Source organism: Cydia pomonella, chromosome 10 (assembly GCF_033807575.1).
Source record: "Cydia pomonella isolate Wapato2018A chromosome 10, ilCydPomo1, whole genome shotgun sequence".
Classification (NCBI taxonomy): Eukaryota; Metazoa; Arthropoda; class Insecta; order Lepidoptera; family Tortricidae; genus Cydia; species Cydia pomonella.
In genome coordinates, this window is record NC_084712.1 from 19592124 (window position 1) to 19612840 (window position 20717).

The 20717-nt window shown below is 37.7% G+C and overlaps 1 protein-coding gene across 1 annotated transcript; it reads right to left on the reverse strand.

Annotated features, from left to right (window-relative positions):
• Window positions 1-280: 280 nt before the first annotated feature.
• Window positions 281-14002, reverse strand: LOC133522370 (nucleolin). Its single transcript, XM_061857691.1, has 8 exons — window positions 13832-14002; window positions 13470-13687; window positions 11120-11221; window positions 10650-11033; window positions 5578-5788; window positions 4256-4697; window positions 1859-1993; window positions 281-899 (listed from the first exon to the last, which is right to left on the reverse strand). Exons 2-8 carry the CDS (start codon window positions 13678-13680, stop codon window positions 762-764), a joined length of 1623 nt encoding a protein of 540 aa, XP_061713675.1. The 5' UTR covers window positions 13681-13687; window positions 13832-14002; the 3' UTR covers window positions 281-761.
• Between the last annotated feature and the right edge of the window lie 6715 nt (window positions 14003-20717).

Sequence of the window (20717 nt, forward strand, 5' to 3'; positions counted from 1 at the left end):
GTCATAGTGAAAACTTCTCAAAAAACTGCTTAAAGCATAACATAAAATAATTGGCCATACTTTACAATTATGTCGGAGGGGTGCTGACTTGCAGCGAGTGTGGTCGCACATTTGCTGCAAAATTCGAAGCGACGCTCTCAGCGGTAGAACGCAGTCGCTGTGGTCGAAAACGGCCACATGATGATGACTATGTCTTAGAACGTATTAGTTCTGGCGGCAGAACATTGCAGTAATACTCCATACTGGCGCTCGATATTCACTGTACATTCGCAGACTTCTGGCCGAAAGGTGTGATATTTCGGCGGTTTCGTGGGAATCTGCCGAATCCCGCACCAGAACAGGCGGCGCAACCGAAAACTGCGTCGTCAAAATGATATTTATATTTTAAGATTTTTATTATTGTATGTATGTTAGTCTGTAAGGTATGTATATATGGGCCATAGTTGCCTGAAAATAAATGATATTTTAATTTATTGCTGGTCCAGCAAGTAAACATCGATGCTAATATGTACCGTCGTTACCTATCCACCCAGAAATGTATCTACAGGCTATCGTCAGTGTAAGGTGCCAATTGTCAAGTTGATGAGGCGACAGAGCCTCCAGTGTCAATAGCAGAATTCGAACTAGTGTCTTTTCGCGGCAAAGTCACTCGTTCGCGTCCGTCTCAATTTCCTAAGTATATGCATTATTCAATTTGTAAGGCTATACGCCTTAGTCATCCTCTAAGTGCTATGTGCCTTACGCTAAAATGTTAAGGTTGCTTATTCGTTGGTCACGCTTTGGTGAATGAACATGGGTTTGGAAGCCGACATGAGCTTTTCTGACACGACGTGCGCGATCCTCGCGCTGCGGCGCCAAACTAGTTCCCGTGTGCGTTCGTGGTTGCTGTCCACACGGACCTGTTAAACAAAAAATAATTATAATACCTACTTACTACTTTAAATTCAACACCATACTACTTTAAATGCAACCCAGCTGAAACATCGAATTACTTACTACTACTACTTATCACTTACTTCACTGGCTCAGTGACCCAAATAGACCCAAATTCCGAGGGTGGACAGGTTTTTTAGGACATCGAATTAAAGGTAAAAATAATGAAGTTAGGTAGGTATATCGCTGTAGATATAACTAAATAAAGGATCATAAGTCGTATTCCTACTGAAGTAAAGTTTATATTTAATATTCTCTATGAGATTCTTCCAGCATGATTCTCCGGGTGATTTTAATACCCATATTAATTGGTATATAAAATTTATGGCACTCAAAAAAACGTTACTTATCAGTGTCTTTTTTCATAAATTCTAACAGAAACATATAAAACTGTCTATTTTTCTGTATATTTGTTGGGCCCAAATTAAATAAAAGTGGTTTTGTAACCATCAAATGTGTCGGGACTACACTAAAAGTGTACTGCGAATTGTCAGTCGAATACAAATCAGTACCCCTAGTGTAAGTTTTATCGACATCATAACGTGACGAACGCGTTTGCGTTAAGTGTCATTTTGTATAGGATTTTGAGTTTCCAAAACGTCCCGCTTGGCGCGCTCTTTCTAAATCACATACAAAATGAGACTAAACGCAAACGCGGACGTCACGTTTCGAAATCGAATTTATTTACACTAGGGGTACTGCATACAAGAAAAACGGGAAGTAAATTTTAATCAATGATATTAGAAAATAGAATTGAATATGTTTTGTTTTAGATTTTAACGAACCAAAACAAAAGAAACTCTAAAATCCATTTAGTAAATTATTTAAAAAATTTTGAAGGTAAAAGGACGGTGGAACGCTAGAGGAACCACGATGGAGCCAATGAAGACCTTATTCCAAAACACTAAGATTGTTATTCTCTCACCTGTTTAGGCTGCAGAACTTTGATGGAGTGTAAAGTGGCGACGCCTTGATTGTTAACCCTGAGGCTTATCTTGCCGGTCATCTCGGCCGTGGTGGCGGTAGCCGACTTCAGCTCCTTCTTGGCTCCACGACCGACCTAGAATAGATAAGGCACTGTGTTGATCACTATAATAATAAAATTCACCAAGTAATTAAAAAACACGACTAGTTTCTTAAAAAAACTGAAAAGTTAAAAAAATATTGTTTTTATTATGACGTCACATAGTCTATCTTACTGGGGATGACATTAGGGGTACAAAGATACCAATAATACCTAAATCGATTCAGGTATGTAGCTATTACGGTTGAACAAAGAAACTTACATACAAACATGAACCCTGAAAACAATACACTCCTTTTTTGGGCAGTTCTGTAATGCATGCGGCTTTAAAAACGGAGATCGTTAGTTCAAAATAGAAAGCATCATGGAGAAACAGGGGTAATCCCAATAAGGCTTAGTCTCCCCTTTAGGGTAAATGACATTCCTAGTTCTAAACTAGTGTCTGAGCCAATTTTATTATTGGAATTAAGGTTGATAAAACAAAGCCCGCGCACCTAAACGGGAAATACAATCGGGAAAGCACAAAAATGAGGATGATAGACTCGAGAAAACTTCATATTTTTATTTCAGTACTTATTTATTATATTTACGTAAAATAAAAATAACGGATTTAAAAAACCTTGAAACTACATCTTTATATATTTAATAGACTGATCATTCAATCAGACATGTCCTTGTAACTGTACTCCTTGACCGTGCATAACTTAAAGTGTAGGGGGAGTCCGGGAGACTTGAACCTCTTTTTACTCAGAAGCCACTAGAGTTTTATCCGTAAGTGTTAGCAACTCGATATTTCGTATATAGATGACATATCTAAATAGGTATCTTTAGAGCATAGCAAAGTGCTGATAAAGTACAAAATTTAAGTTCTGCAAAAATATTTTTCGTAAACGGGGTATTGGCTCAAGTCTCCCCAACCTATGGGAGAGTTGACCAGGGGGTGAGGGAGATATGTTAGGTAGGAAAAACAGTGAAAAAAGTGCTGTTTAATCCAATATATTTATTAAAAAAGGAAAGTAGTTGTAACAAAGTATTTTTACCCATAAAACAAAATGTTAAAATTGAATAAATTTTATAAAATTTGAAAATCGGCAACATTAACATGAAATTCAAGAGATCAATTATTTTTAAGTTATTATTATTATTAATTATTTCTATGAGATCAAATCAGTCAACAAATTATCAAAGGCACATGCAAGGTCCTTTTCATTTTACATAATAATCGAAAACATAATTCTTCATGTCAAATAAAGTTGTCCACATCTTTGTCAGCTAACTTCGTGAATATACCTATCCTTTGCAGGAACCACACAGTCGAACATTTTTTATGCAACTTACGTCGGTGGCAAACAAGCATACGGCCCGTCTGATAGTAAGCAGTGTTTTATGCGCGTTGCCGACCCTAACACTCCGCACTCCGTACCCTCGTTGAGCTCTGGCAACCGTACTCACTGGTAGGAACACTTGTTTTTTATTTTATTTTTGGATTTTTTTCTCTTGCCGCTATCTTGCAACACCTTCCTCTTACCTCCTTTGACGTTTGGCCTGCATAAAAATAAAGCAAACCCTTATTTAAGCACAGTGTGGGAGAATTGAACCACTGATCATGTCTCCCTACCACCATGCGGATCAACTCTCCCGCACCCCCCTTTACTTTATATAGATTATGTTTTCTTTATACTCTTACAATAAACATTCTAAATGATCACTATTAGTAAAACTACATTAACCAACAAGTACAATAAGATAAAATAATACTACTCACCTGTTTAATTGTCAAAATAGTGTAAAAATATAAAATTGTTATTTTTTTCACTTCGCGACAGCGAAACCACGTTTACTCCAGTCATTTCCAAACCAGACTAATAGCGGCCAATATGGCGTCGCCAAAAGTTGCGCCTTCTGTTAAAGTGCGACATGAGCTGTCAATGGCGTCGGTAACGCGAAATTTGAATTGAAATATTTGTCGTGGTTCAACTCTCCCACCTGGTCATATCTCCCGGACTCCCCCTAAGCACGTTTGCCTGCGTGCTGTTGTGCACCTATTTTTTTATTTGGTCACGTGATCTAGAAGACAAAAGTATCTATCACAGTTTCTTAGAAGAATTTTTTACTACAACTACTAAAAAGGACCTTGTCAACCATCGCAATGAGTGACGAGAAAAAGTTGATCCAACTATTTTTGTGTTGTACCTCGATCAAGCCTAGGAACGGGCACTCTTAAACAGCAATAATTTGATACTTTAACTTTTTAGTAACGTATACAAATATGTAATCTGAATAATGAATTATACGTACCTCTTTTTCAACTCTCAAGATCAAAGGTCCAACAGCAAAGTTACTCTTCACAGTAGTGTGATCCGACATAATGCTGACGGCAACATCACCCATCCTCCTCAACGAAGACAGCCCATACAAAGTACCCTTAGCTCTTGGCTTGCTTTTTTCAACGGTCGTCTTCGTCTTGTTCTTATTCGGGGCCGGTTTCTTATTGGATGTAGTTTTAGGAGGCTTTGTTTTAGGCTTCGTTGTTTTTGAAGGTTTCGGTTTTGGAGTAGTAGCTTTGGCTTTTCCGCTTTCTGATTTCAACGCCCTTCCTTCTGCTTTGAGTTGTTCAACAGGCTTTTCAGTAGATTTTTCTATCTTGTTAATTTCTTCTGTGTCGTTTGAGGCGATTTTGTCACTCGTCTTTTCGGGGTTTCCAGCGCGAGCACTGTTCTTTTTTTTATTGGTTGTTTTCCTGGAAACGAAATAAGTGTTAATCTCGATTGAAACAAGTGAAAGTTCGATTTCGACGGTCATAAACGTTTCTTTTATGTGGGCGTTTTATCTCACGATCATTGATTGCCTTTTGGTCCATTAGAACAAATTGACTTAAGCATATCGTTTATCGCTTGTTAGACAATTTTGTAGTTACAATAACGATAGCTCGTTTTCATAAAGAGGGTCATTTTCCCGTTAAACAGATATCAACGTTAAAGAAACTGCGTGATATCATGTTGATGTTGCGTTCTCATTATTATCAAAGAATTGTGGAAATTTACGTCTTGATCTCCGGATTACGCCATTCGCTGTCTTCAGTGTCTCATTGTATGAAAAGATATATTTCTATAGAACTTGGACAAAGCATGCGTCAACCAGTCGCCTGGGCAAATCTAGATGCAAAACAGTAAATCTGAATTTAATGATATGCAAGGACAGATTAGCTTTTTAACCGATTTAGTTTTACGACAACTGTTCAACATTCTTTGAGAGCTTTTATATTTACTTTCACCGGACCAATTGTCTAACTCTTTAATTTACCTGTATACGGTTTCGTATGTTAGGTTTGGAAACATTTACCAGTTTTCAATTGAGCTTACATATATACGTAACGTTTTTGAAAATTCAACTGGTACAACTTTAGAAGTTGACATTCGGATGTCTGAGGCGTTAATGCTCCCGCTGCTGTATCTGTCAATTTCCTTGATAAATAGAGTGACGTTATCGCCGCATCACTACCGCGATTAACACGTTCAATCCGTCCCTCATTTTATCAACAATATTGACAGATAGGTATTGTATTGTTATTCGGCAATATTGCATCTCATTCAGCAATACAGTATAAAATAAGTTCTTACTTCTTCTTAGTCTTGTTCTTGTTTTTCTTCGGCTTAGTAGTCTTCTTGCTAGCATCAATGGGCTGAAGTTTCACGCTGACAGGGTCGTAGGATCTTCGCAGTATATCGTTCATCTTCTCCAGGATGTTGTCTATGAAACGGTTGTATTTCACTATGTATATCGCTGGCACTGTCTCTTTTGGCGTTTTCTCTGACTCTGCTTCTATTGAACCTGTGAATGGTTTGTTTTGCTCAAGTTTGGCGCTTACTGGTAAAGATTTTTTTATTTATTAAAATGTACCTTTCTGTATCCTCCAAGTATATTAAAAACGCCTATCTTGCATAAAACAACTGCACAAAAATATCACACAAAATAATGATCACACGCTCATCTCTTTACAAATAAGATTGAATTAGATGGTTCTGCGTGTTACTGAAGGAACGTGCATCAAAATATTGAGTATTGAGTATTGCTCGTGGTGTCTGAGGTTCGACTTGCCGTTTACGTGTTTAGACGCCTTTGGCGCGTTGTTAATGCCTCTTGGAAAAAATTCAGCACGTAAAGACAATCTCTCAGGCATACCTAAGTAACCATCTTGGTCATTTTAGAGAAAGGTATCTAAATACTTCAGTCCCTCATCGGTATTTGGCTACAAAAGATGCTGTGTATTCCTAATAACGGTTCTATAGCCGGGTCCAAACGGTGGTATCGTGTTATGTAACAGGGATTCGGCATGTGCCATTACATGTAACGCTCGTGCCCGATCCATCAGCTGTCGGTTTTAAGGCGTGAACATAAAGGCGCTCACAGTGCAGTCCATACGTTGACATCATATTAAACATAATCTTACATTACACGTTACACCCGTCTGGAACCGGCTCTATGAAATGTAGTAGATCTCTATCGTTGAATATGAATAGTTAAACCGGCGGCTACTATGTATATTATACCAATGAATCGTGTAAAACTCTGTCTTTGCAGCGCGACTAGCTTAATAAGAGGATTCCCCCTTCTTAGTCCTTATAATTAGTTTATTCTGCTTTTTGTGTCGGGGTTCCTTTTTTCATAAAAGGGAACAACCCTTTTCACAGCCCTGACTGTTCAGATAGATTTGTGATATTCTCTTTGATTTTAAAGCATGACCAGAAATATGATCACGCGCCATATTGCGGAATTGGAACTAAATTTTTCATACTAAACTGAACTGTCACCCTATACATGAGAATAACAGCGCCCTCTTGACAATGATCATATATTTCTGGTCAGGCTTCATATTGAAGAAAGTGTGATAGTCACTTTAGGTAATAGTATAGGTAGATATTTATGGTTTTCGCTAGTTAACCGACTTCAAGAAAAGAAGGTTCTCAGTTTGACTCGTATGTTAGTATGTATGTTTGTCCGCGATTATCTCGTGTTTGGGTGAACCGATTTTGATGCGATTTTCAGAAAAGTATTAGTTAATTTTTTTTTGACGTTTCTGTTTGATTTTTACTGTTATTTTATCAAGTGTGTAAACGTGATTGTATCTAAATATGTATTGAACTTTGTTTACCAGGAAATCTAATCGAAAGAAGTACATACGGCACACAAGCCTCGCTTAAATCTTCTGTTTATTTAAAAATGTTACATCTCAACTTTATTCCGATACAATATTGGAATTGGATCTCGGTCCTGTCTAATGAAAATGATTCATCTTGGTAATATAAATATGAATAGGTACAAAAGGAAATTATTTTTATTTTATCATAAGCATTCGTGAATAAGATACTCTGAAACTAGGAGCCACTCTGAAAAACTGTTTTTTGAAAGACTTAGGATAGGATAAGTGATTTCAACATTATTATTTTTACCTTTCTAAATACTTACAAACGAACGAATTATTAAAATATATATAGGAGGTAATTTGCCTAGAAACCTGCATTATACGTAGGAGATCAAGATAATCGAAAGATTATATACTTAAGCCATATATGATAAACTGGCGTCAATTGTCGTATTTGCATGTTTTTATAAGTATATTGAATTTATAATACAATATGTACTAATTTGGACAAAATATGTACGCAGTAATGTACTTGTACAAGTTTAACCGATATCTTAGAAAGGATTTAAAAGGAACGTTTTCAAGTCGAGGTGTTTTGTATGTATGTACGGTCGCGGAAATTGATTCTTTAGCAACTTGCGGTTCAAGTAAATTTGTCTGTACATACTTATGGTAAGAGCTGTCCATTGTAACGTGACACGTTAACTGCTAAAGAATCAATTTCCTCGACTGTACCTATGATCACTTAGGTATATTTAAAAAAATAAATGATTTAATGACATTTGAGATGATTAGATGGTTATCTAGTTAGATGCAGTAAGTTCGATTTCTTCTCTTACTCTCACTGAGCATAAGCGAGAGCGAGATGGAGGTGCGTACCCGCGGGAGCGTGGATATCATGTTTTTAATTTTTTTTTTGTTAAAAATTAAAAAAAAGTTATCGCTGAGCTCCCATAATATCAATCATGATATTGCTAACTCTTAGAAATAATTTTCATTTGTTTAGCTTTCGTGGAAAATTTATTATAATTTTTTTAAGTGCATTTTAGACCTATATGCGTAATTTTTTTCCACCGAGCGAAAGTTAAAAATCCAGGATTCGAAATTAATTTGAATTCGAAAAAAAGATTACTTATTACATTTATGGCAGCCGTAATGTGAACCAAGAAAGCGCTACGATTTTTTTTAAATTTATTTTCTAAACCTACTGCACCTTAAACTATTTTCGTTTGTTTAATATTTGTTGAATGTTAGAAATATAACTCTTTAGAAGTGGCAGGTTAGCGACGCTATCAATCATTATAAACAAACAAGTGCATGTCACCAAGTAATCGCTTCTAGTTATACACATGATAGGTTTCTAATTGACGATTCGTGCCAAGTGTTGTTCTACTCACAATATTACATTGAATTGATGTATTGTTCATTTATTTAATCGTAACTAATAGTTCGATACTTCAAAACGTTTCCTGTTACTCTAATTTTAATTTTTAAGTAATTCACATCCAAGTGGATAAGACTATGCATATTTTATATATTGTATTACATTCTCGATGCATCCAAGGGTTGCACACTCTTTTATAATTATATACGGTATGTAGTTAACTAACGTTATTTGTGTTTGATTTGCAAACGAGCGCAAAGTCAAAGGGAAACTTTGCCAAACAATTTCTCTTTCTACGGACGTGACATTCCTTTTATTTAAATATAAACTCGTCAGTTTTTCATTGCATCACGCGAGTCTATATATAATTAATTATTGGCCTGCATAATTCATAGGATACACCTAATTCTGAGCACGTATGAAGACACGCAAACTAACTGTATCGCTCCCGGAGTCGCGCTTGAATTCTAATGGCCAGTCACAATTAATACACGCAGTCAACGGTGGATTTTCTATTTTCCACACGTAAAAGAAACTGCGTGCCGAGACGTGCTAAAGAAATCTGAAGTACGGCATAGTTACGAACCGGCACCCGGCACCATATGTAGGTTTCTGCTACGCTGGCTTTACTTCTCTATATTGACCATGATAATGACTTTATAATTTACGTTATGCAACGTTTCACTCTAGTTTAACAACCTACTCATTTTATTAAGACTATTTATAAATTTCATTGGAAACGATCTCGAAGTTTTACCGTAAAAAGCAAGCTATCGAACAGGTATGTAGGTTACCACTACCGGTAACAAACGAGTTCCATTCGGGTCGAATATGACTCCTCGACTCTCCCAGCATTTCACGGCGACAAACATTTAAAATTTCTCTTCTCGCATCTCATTATCTCGTTTTCACTAAGGCGGACTCACGCAAATTTCGCAGTGCACGTCATTCAGTGAGAGTAAACATCTAGTGCGATTTACTTTCTATCAGTGTTGAAATGCTTTGAGATTCGTCAAGGTCGCTCCTGAGCGTGGGCGGCAAGGTCAAAGAAAGTGTCAAGGTTGTAGAAGAAATCGGGCGGGTTCATCGCTCGGGCCGGATTGGGAAAGTGCGCCCGTCACCCGACCTCTTAACACACATTCATGCCCATCAAGTTCCTTCTGCCCGAGCGCTGTTAAGCGATTAACGAACCAGTCCACCTGTCTCAAAACTCGTCCCTAGTCTCACTTGATCCCTAGATTCGGGAAACTGTGCTCAATCGACCATCACATTCATACTGGTCCACCTGTTTAAAGTGGTCAATATGCCTTGTGAAGCGGCCGCGCCCGCGATCACGCGAGGGATTCCTACCTCTTTCTCTGCCCTCATTTTCTAGTTATCTTTTTTAATTAATAAAGGAATTGGGAACGGGACGAAATTGGTCTGTGCGTTAGATTACATAGATAAATCGGTCAAAAGGCTAGTTAATTATATCTACACTTTAATATCTACATATACAATACTAATATTATGATCTATGTTGGACGTAATACGGGATTAATATAGATAAATGCCTAAAAGAGTCATTATCATACATTACGAGCATACGAAGTATAGGTTAGGATGATAGGACCTACTTTATAATCATGACTAGTATACAATTTATATTCAAAATTAAATTAATATCACTAGATAATGTCACTCTATCAGCTGACAAGAATATTTTGAACTAGAATTCTGACCGATCATTCATTTCAATCTTTTGCAATATGAAAAAGAACGCACAAATCATTTTGTAGGTAACATAAAAAATTGCACACAACAAATTAGAACAACAGATTTATTTCCAATAAATTGCCACGAGACCAGTGTGACATGATCTAGACATTAATTTAACTCTCTCGGTTCCATACTTACACTTTCACACGTCAAACACACTCACTTAATAAATAAAATAAATTAAATAGAATAAATAAATAGTCAATAAATAGCTAAGCTAAAGGAAGGGACCGCGGAGGTCTCTCAGGTGGACTCAGCGCTTACTCACTATCTGAACTTTTTGTGCTCCGCAGTCGCTGCCGCGGCGGCCGTTGCTTTGGTTTTCTTTACTTTACCCAGGTAGTTCGCTTTTTTCCCTGACTTTTTCGCGTGTTTGACGAGACTAGCCTTCAGCTTTTTGGACTCACGTGCTTGTTTGCTCACGTTTCTGCCGAGAGCGTCGGTGATGTCGTCGTCGTCATCGTCGTCGTCGTCGTCCTCGTCGTCGTCGTCGTCCTCGGGGTCGAGCGCGTCCGCGATGTCATCCTCCTCATCGTCGTCGTCGGCCTCGGCGGCCTCTTCGGCGGGCTGGGCGGCTTCAACCTCGGGCTCCTTTTGAGCGACCTCGGACTCTTCCGCGGCGGCGGCTTCGCTGTCGCCCTCGACCGCCTCTTCAGCGGCTTCGGCTACGGCGGCAGGTTCTTCAGCACTGGCAGCGGCGGCGGCGGCGGGCGCAGCGGCCACGGCGTCGGCGGGAGCCACGACTGGCTGCACCGCTGCTGGCGTGTCATCGTCATCATCGTCCTCGTCATCTGCAAATGAAATCCCAAATGTATCCCGTACTTATAAGTTTTAGAATACAAATCGTTTTTTAAGTATGTAACAGAAATAAGCTCACCTCCTAAGATGTCATCGAAGAACCTCTCCAAATAGTCCTCGTCATCATCATCATCGTCAGCCTCCTCCTCATCGTCGTCGTCATCGTCATCATCGTCGTCACCTAAAAATACATTTTTATTAAAATTCTGTATATAGTGTAAATGTCCTAATTTGATTCTAAAGATTGCATATACTTGAGAATTTGGGACGGGTACCGCCGCGGCATAAGCCGCGTAAACTGAAATCGCCAGTCCGATTCCGACCTCGGCCACTTAAGGACAACGGAGACGAAGGGCTTGGTCAGTTTCTTCTTTAGTATATGAAATCTATTTCAGTTTATAATGAATTATTTATTTTCGGCCATTTACAAATTAGCATGATAGTTATTCTCGGACTTTTTGACTGCTCCAATTTAATCCAGGCTAACGATGATTTAGTAATATGTATGTATTTTATCATCCTTTGTCTCCTGCGGCTATTTAAACCTGCTCTTTAAAAACCAGTACCCAATAATCCAGTCTTATACAAAATCTGTATATCATAAACCACAATAAATAATCCAAAATAGTTGCTGGGTATTTAAACCTGCCCTTTGAAAGCCCAGTGACCAACCATCTATTTAGCGTGAAACCAACTAGCGTTAGTTGGGAAACTAAGGTCCAAAATGAACTTGAACATATTCGTTCAATGTCGTCGTTCAATGGTCAAATGTTTTTATACATGGAAAAAAGCGCAGACAAATCCGAAAATATACGTTTTCGACCATAATGTCAATACTGAACTATAATTGGATAGTTTTACGGTACAAAACCATGTTTATTATACATCATAAATTATCCGCGAAGTAGGTTGTAACATTTTTGATTAGCATCACCAAACGCAAATGAACTGTTAAGCAAGCAGTTAATCAAATACGCCGTCCGACCGTGACGTCCTGCGAGACTTTCGTCGTTAGAAAGCAGGGGAGCATCAATTTCTCTGATTGAGTATCTGTTTGAATTAATTAAGCATTGAGCGCGCTGTCACGGCCGGCTCACATTCCTCGGCCTGGTTCTCAGGTATTTTTATCGAAAAAACGTAACACTTTCGACGTTATGATGAATTTCATTAATTATATTCTTAATTGTTTAGATAAAAAGAAAGTTTTATTAAGCTATTGCTTTGTTGTTACACGAAAATACAAGAAGAAGATTAATTCTGAGATTGTTCGATAAAATCTAAACATATTTGATTCATCACGGCATCTATATTGTGAGGTACTCCTGATCTGCTTTATAAGTATTTAATCATTGTTAATTACTTCCCGTCGTAATTACGCAGGTGTTCATTAAAATGCAGTAAATTAACTTCATAACTTCTACAGTAGGTAAATTGGTTGCCGGTGCATTCAATAAGACGTAAATCTCACACTTCGTTCCAACCGTTACGGTTCCTACTCATTTGAACGGTAAACCTTACCAACAGGTCAGTATGCGAGTGCCCGGACTGGCTATTCAAGTGCGAAACTGTTTGTATTACTCAAGTACCGTAAAATTGCCCAACTAATGTCCATAAATAACGAATATCTGCGTTCAGGTGTGCTATTTACTTAATGTTATTTATAGTTCTAAAGCAAAATATGTTTATGAATGGAAGAAAATCTCAGACAAATCCAAATAGATCATGTTTATAATTAATTACGTATTGTCGTAATTTGCGTATTGTGGACCATTGTTGTAGTATCGGTACTATAGTTGAATGGTAGTACATTTAAAATTTCGTGAAATGCGTACACTTATAAATTCGACTGTCACGATGTTGGCACCTTGTACCTTTAGATACCGCTATTTAAAACGTTTTGAATCGTGTCAGAAGAAATCGCACTTGACACGCATTACCAAATGAAAAGCCGGGTTGCTTAGCAGCAATATGAGAGAAATATTTATTTGACTGCCCTTAAAATCCTTCACTCGGAACATTGGGATGTTAGAAAAAGTTGGTGAGTTATAAAGAGCTACTATTAGATGGCAATTAGGTATGCAGACGACACCAATAGGTTTAAGGTAGCGATGTATGAGATTCTCCAACCCAATAAATGTCCTAATAAAAATAAATAATAAAGGACATTCTTACACAGATTAGAGTCCCACAGTAACCTCAAGAAGGTTTGTGTTGTGGTTACTCAGACAACAATATATATAATATGTAAATACTTAAATACATAGAAAATACCCATGACTCAGGAACAAATGCTTGAGCTCATCACACAAATAAATGCACATACCGCCGGGATACGAACCCAGGACCATCGGCTTCATAAACAGGATCACTACCCACTAGGCCAGACCGCCGGTCGTCACCTAATTGAAATGTTTAAGTCTGTGGCTCACCTGTCAGTGCATCATCCAGGTCTACGTCATCATCATCGTCGTCGTCATCGTCGTCGTCGTCGTCGTCATCAGCCGGCGCGGCAGGCGCCGCCGGCGCGGCAGGAGCTGCCGCTTGTCTGCCAACCTCCTTCTCCTCCGATCGCGCGATGGGACTCCCGCTCGCCGACAAAACTAAGCAGCACAGCGCCGCTAACAACCACAACGACCTCATCTCGTATCTGAAACAAACACAGCCCTTTAATACCAGCCTCTTCACCGCGATCGCGACAGTGCCCCACGTTCCCACACACACAGACACTGTTGCCATCACGATATCACAACACTGTCACTGCACACGTGCACTGATCCTTGGAGCACTTCACCTTTTGTTGAACTAGTGATCACTGGTGAGTCCGTGGGGGCTCAGCGGAAGAGGTTCCGCTCGCGTCCTTCTGTGCCGGTGGTCGGGACGTTATGGCCGAGCCTGGCGAACGGAAACGGTATAGCGGCGGCGTCTTCACCGCGCACTCTTTTATAGAGTTACGTCACACACGCAGGGAAGGAAAGTAGTGATGGTAGCCGCGGCGGCACAGAGCAGCGCTCGCGCAGACGCGATACATTCTTCTAAAACGGTTATATGCGCCAAACACGTATCCATATACAGTTTTTCATAAAACCGGTCAAAGGTGTTACTAGACTAGACTAAGACATCCATGATCGTTTAAAAAAAAATGAATATTGTAGTCTTAGTTGAAGTAGACAAGAAGATCTCTAGGCGAAATTATCTGTTCTTTGAATCGATGAGTACGGCTAGTTTGAATCGATTAATTTATTCACCTTGTTTACCAACTTGTGTCTCGGTGGAGAAAAGTGCGAGGCCAAGTCGGAATCTTTAAACATTTTGAGCATTAGTATGAGCAGGCCCGTCCCGTACTTTCACTCAAAGTTATGTATGTTAATATGCTTCAAGCAATTGATAACGTGACGTAAACCTTAGACGGCTGATAATAGCATTTCTTTCAAAGACAGCTTTTACATAATGCAAGGCACACGTAATTGGCTAATTTAACATCAAAAAGGTAACAATTTCGAATAACGTTGGGTTATAATAACAATACGCGCGTTGTTCTTTGACCTAGAACTTGACAATGTTACGATGCCGATTAGACCGAATAACCAAGTTAGTTTACATTTAATCAGGTATTATTTCCGCGTAAGTTATACTTTCTACTTTGGCAGCTACCGTCAGCCGTGAGTCGATTGTTTAGAAAGCTTCAAGTTTGTTAAAACTCCAGAAAATTAGAAAATGATATGCTAGAGTTGAAAGAGTTAATGTCGCGTGCCGCTGTATTTGACACTGCTAAACGTTTCTACTAATAATGACTAGTGAGAACCTAGTTCTCAATTCAAAGGCGTGAAGACCGAATAATTATAAACATTTGTCTTTCTTGCATAAAGGGCACTTGTTCAATAAGAGCACAGATCAGTGAATCGTTGTAGATATCTAATAAATAAAATAGGAACCGAAATGCTACTTGAAAATTTTGACAATAAAAAAGGATAATAAATATATACATAAAAGCACTGCTCTTAAATATAAAGACGAAGATAATGCTATGAGAATAAACCTAATTGTTTCGAAAATTACCACATTAATTACTAATAGTGCGTGTGTTTTAGTTCATTAACACCTAAAGTACTTATAATTACCGCCACAAATAATTTCCCTTAGCGGTAACGTGGCACCGCTTTCTGAAGTTGGAACTTCTAATGAGCGATGTTCACACATTTTACGGTGGACAATCATTTACATTCCTAGTTATTACATTGTTCCTTATAATTAACGATCTATTTGAACAATGGAAAAGTTTTTGACACGAAGCACTACTGATTTAGGTACCTATTTAAAAAGTTGTATCAACATCGTTTGCTCTATAGGGTGTTTTCTGATATTTATTATGTCAGATTGTCCAATGTATTTTTTGGTACAGTCAGCATCAATAGTAGCGGATGAAACAACGCGCCAAAAGTATCTGGTATTCTGGATAACTTTTCCAAATATAGATAAATCTCTAAAATTTACATTCAAAAGTATATCTTTTACCGTTTTAATTGTTCTACATATCACATTTTGTTAAGCTGTTACAGAATGGTAGATACTTTTGAAACCTTGTTTGATCCTCTACTTTTGATGCTGACTGTACCTACTTAGTAGTAAAACATTTTATTGCACAATACAAGTATATTTTTTGGAGAGCATATAATCTCTTACGGCTAATCCAAGCAACTGTGAGAAATTGACGACCGTTCTGGACTTGTGGGTAGTGAAGTGACCCTGCTTATGAAGCCGATGGTCCCGAGTTCGAATCCCAGTAAGGGCATTTATTTGAGTGATGAACACAGATATTTGTTCCTGAGTCATCTCTGTTTTCTATGTAAGTATATATGAATTTATCTCTATACGTATGTATGTATATCGTCTCCTATTACCCATAGTACAAGCTTTGCTTAGTTTGGCGCTAGGTCGATCTGTGTTAGATTTTATTAAATATATACCTACGAATTGGAATACCAATTAAAGATTTGTTTATTATGTTATACATGAAGGCAAGATTTGAGAGAAGTAAGTGAAGTTTAATTTTCCTAAAAATCGCTTCGCAAATGGGAGAATCAACTTTTTAGCGTCACTCGTTGCCATGGTTACGATTAGTTGTCCAGGGGACAAAAGTTCATTGAAATCCTGATTTTATGGTACTTAAATGTATCAAACTTGCGTTTTTGTGGTCGTTATAACCAATGTCCATAATGGGCCCCCTACTAAGCATGTTAATAGAACGGCATACAACGTCTCTTCAAACAAACTGTGCCACTGTTGTCCCTTGGACAACGGGACAGGATAACAAAACAAAAAAAGTTGATTCACCCAAATATGCTAATTGCGAAATATAGTAAATAATTGAAAAATAACAATAACTCTTTGCCCAAAGTAATATTTCACCATGTTTTGTTACCAACGATGCATTTAGTGAAGTGTCAAATACATTTTAGAAAAAAGTCTCTTCTGTGGATAACACATTCAAAGCTAACGACAGTACAGTACATATACACTGTGGGCCAATTAACCGACAGATTTTAAAGGTGTATTCTTGCTATCATGTCATATAGGTAAAGTTTCCTGAAATTAATCTTGTTTTAGAGATAGTGACAATTTTCGTGAATAAAAAAATTCTGTTATAACTTAGTGAAAAACGCCTTATAGCACAATCGGAATAGAACAAACCTTGAAATCTCTTTAACAGTCCTGAAATTTGGTATGTATGTAAATTAAAGGCCCCATTTTCATGTCTATACCATTTGACATTTGGGGACCTCGAGGAATCGCAGCCATCTTGGAAAATGTGTAGCATCCTGGAAAAATTCGCGTTTTACTCTTAATCTACCTTATCTAGGAAAATATGGTGTAAAACAACATTAGAGCTTATAAAATTCTACAGAAAAAAATCCTACTTAGATATCTTTGCGAAAAAAATACAAAAAAAAGAAATAAAAATACTTGCTGAATCTAGGTTTAGCACTTATACACTTCCAGAGGACATTCTTTTAATAGGAAACTCTGAAGAATATGAATTCCACTTTTGTCTATACATTTGTACATGATCTACCCCAATATTAACATTTGCCTCGACTGTGACGAAAGTAGGGCTATAGGTATACGTACTGATGATTTAGTACACCCTGTAGCTTAGGATACTGGCCGTATTTAAAAAAATGACATGTCGGTATCATAGTAACGTGTACACGTTTGGCGATTTTTCCACTTCGCTGTGTTTGTTAAGCAAATTAGATTTTCAAGACAATTTTTTGTCAAGTTCTAGTTCTGACGATGGGGTCTATGAGGAATCGAGGGAACTCCTCAAATGTTAAAGGCATATATATAGTGATCTTAGTATTTTCATCAACAAATCAAGTATTTACATTTGTAGAAGTGACATTTGATGAAGTGTAACTGCTGATGATGAACAGAACGGAACTCTTCAACGATGCATAATTCACGTTTGGCAATTTGTTCTCTTTGCATGTTTGTAAAACAGTTAGGTTTTCAAGGCACATTTTTATATTTCCATCCTATTTAGTTTGGTGCTTTATTTCATGCATGGTGTGAAATAATTTATCTTAAATACAGTCAAATATTGCCTATCTGAAATGTGTCAAAAAATGTGACAAAAAAAAAAATGTTACCTCCTTTTCTACATAATTAGCCGTAGGACGCTGCTTTTTAATTTAATTGTATGATATCCAAAATCAACAATAATCGTTCTTTTCTTTTCTTTCACCGGTCTCCCTTATTGAAGTCGGTTTTTTTTCTTAAAAATTGTTGTATGGACGATCACGGGTGCTCACCGCGCCAGATAGCCCTTAATTTCTTATTCATAGCATTTAATTACCCACTTGCCAAAGGAGGGTTTGGTTTTCGAGCATAAGTTATAGGTTTGTGTTTGAAATTAGTCAAAGTAGTGCTGTCTGATTTCTACGTATGAGGTGTAAAATAAAGAAATGGTGGATTTTCGTGCCAAAATGTCGAGTACATTACGAGTATGTATTGTTTTTATTAAACTTATTTAAAAAATTGTGTATCATCTGAAAAAGGCTTTCCAAAATACCACTATCAATCGAAAATTAAGGTCTAACTCTGCAGCACTAAGTTTGTATAATATGTGAAGCTTATTATGACATTCCACAGTTTATAGCGCCAAACTCATTGCTTAGAAGGAAATTAGTAAATCTCGACCATCCTTCCCTTACCCGATATCGCAACGAGAAAGGCCTAAACCCGTTTTTGGTAGTGTAGGCGTCCACAAATATTTGTATGCTGCCTGTGAATGGGTCTCGAGGACTTTCTCTCATCGAACGGAGTCTCTAACGCACACAGCGTTGATGCGTGTGTGGCTGCGCAAGTGAGGATATAGTTTTTATTTTAATTTACTAGTTATTGATAGTAGCTAGTAGTTATAAATAAATAAATAAATATTATAGGACATTATTACACAAATTGACTAAGTCCCACAGTAAGCTCAATAAGGCTTGTATTGCGGGTACTTAGACAACGATATATATAATATATAAATATGTATAATTACTTAAATACATAGAAAACACCCATGACTCAGGAACAAATATCCATGCTCATCACACGAATAAATGCCCTTACCAGGATTTGAACCCTGGACCATCAGCTTCGTAGGCAGGGTCACTACCCACTAGGCCAAACCGGTCGTCGGTCGTAGTTGAGTTGAGGGCTCTGCAATAACAGTATCTCAAAATAAATGGATATCGAAAATGTAATTTTAAGACCAGGAATTTAAGGTACATGTTTCCATTCAATTTTGATTTGAGATACTTACCAATGTCTTATGAGGGCAGAGTACTGGCTCGGTTTCTGATAGATTTCCCTGCGTTTTGTCCGGAAATTTATTGGGGCCGGTATTATACAATTAAAGTGGATGTATACATACTTGTATTTATAATATTAAGTATTACTGTACTTTAAAAAAGAAAATAACAACACAATATAATTTACTTTATACTATAGAAAAGGAAACAAATAATGCAATGTATCATATCATATGTATCTTCACTTTCCATCAGGTGTGACTGGGGCCAATCGCCGATCAGTTTATAATAATAATAATAAAATATTATCCATATTATGTTTTTTTAGGGTGATTCCGGGGTAGATGGCCATAAGGGCGAGATGGACTTGTAGTTTTGTTTTAACCTCAAAATTAGTAAGTTTGAGTCTCACTCAAATAGTTTCAATGTTAGGCGTAGTCATCTCTCCCAGACAAAAAGTAGAGATGGCCAGTTTTAGTTGGGGTATTATGGTCATATGGCCGTGGATGGACACTGAGATGAAGATGCGTCTACCACGGATAAGTTATTCTGATGGTTATAGGAGAGCAATGACGATGTCCACCTATGCATGATAACAAACAAAATTAATTGAGAAAAATAACTAAGATTGCGAGTGTGAGAAAAACGTCGCCAGACTCTTCTCATCCAAGATTAGTTTAAAAGCGCTATTTGCTTATATTAGGGGGCCTAAATGGGGTGTGGAGTAAAGATGGCACTTGAGAAATAAAAAATTAAAACCAAACATTAACATCATGGCGTCAGACCCCCAACACAACGTTGTCTCGAAGGCGACAGGTACAAAATAATAATTCGCCTCAAGAACAGAGTATTTTGCCCTCTTTCTCACTCATTTATTTATTGTATTTTCTCTGTGTTGGGTAAGTATTTTTTTTATCTGCAATAACCCACACACACAATATTGTTCTGTACACTAGACCCTACTCAGTGTTGTGTTCCTGCTAGCGAGTAAGGTTGCCAGAGCTCAACGAGGATGCGGAGTGTTAGGGTCGGCAACGCACATGTCATTCCTCTGGCGTACATAGGCTACGGAGACTGCTTACCATCAGGCGGGCCATATAAAAACTGTGTAACTACTACTACTTCAGTAGACTACTACAATACGATTTCAGACATTTCCCATAAGTCCTAATTCGCACCGGCCCGCGACACACTCACACGCAGCTCTCTCATATAAATAGACACTTGTCGTCATAAGGTCAATGTATTCGCGAGTGACATAGTTATCGATTATTTTGTCGCACTTCCTTTAAGGTAAGGTTCCTTTACGGGTAAGGTGTGGGTCACCTGGATTTTATTGGGAATCAAATTCCGATCCAATTAAATGAGTGGCTGATTGCTGTTATGCTTCAAGAAATAGTACATTGTGCAACAAGGGGGGGGTTTGTGAAATTTTGGATACGAGGGTGGGAAGACCTGAGTTTGCAATATTCTTACCCCTGGAGTCATACAATGTTCTTCATCACACTTGCGAAGAAAAAACTAAATTTTAAGCGAAATAATTCTTAAATACGGTGATATGTCAAACATTCGTCCGCCATTTTGTAATTTCTTGACAGGTTAGGCATCAAAGGCACAGACTTATTCGGCATTCAGCGACGATTGAAAATTATGTAAAAATATTTTAAACGGCTGTTAAATTAAACAAATTAAATATTTTTAAACATAAGCAAAAATATTAAATTATAAATGACAGTATTTTAAATGTAAAACTTATTTATGCTACTAGGTTTGTGTGATATAATAAAAAAAGCTAAAACTCCCGAGGGAGTTTTAATTCACGTTATGAATATGTTGTTTTTCACAATCCATAACTCCCTCGGGAACAATATAAGCCTT

Coding starts and splice junctions, on each gene's coding strand:
- LOC133522370 (XM_061857691.1), bottom strand. CDS start 13,680: ATGAGGTCGTTGTGGTTGTTAGCGGCGCTGTGCTGCTTAGTTTTGTCG. Junction 11,222..13,469: donor CCTGGATGATGCACTGACAG/GTGAGCCACAGA, acceptor ATGTATTTTTAG/GTGACGACGATGATGACGAT. Junction 4,698..5,577: donor AAGAACAAGACTAAGAAGAA/GTAAGAACTTAT, acceptor TTTCGTTTCCAG/GAAAACAACCAATAAAAAAA.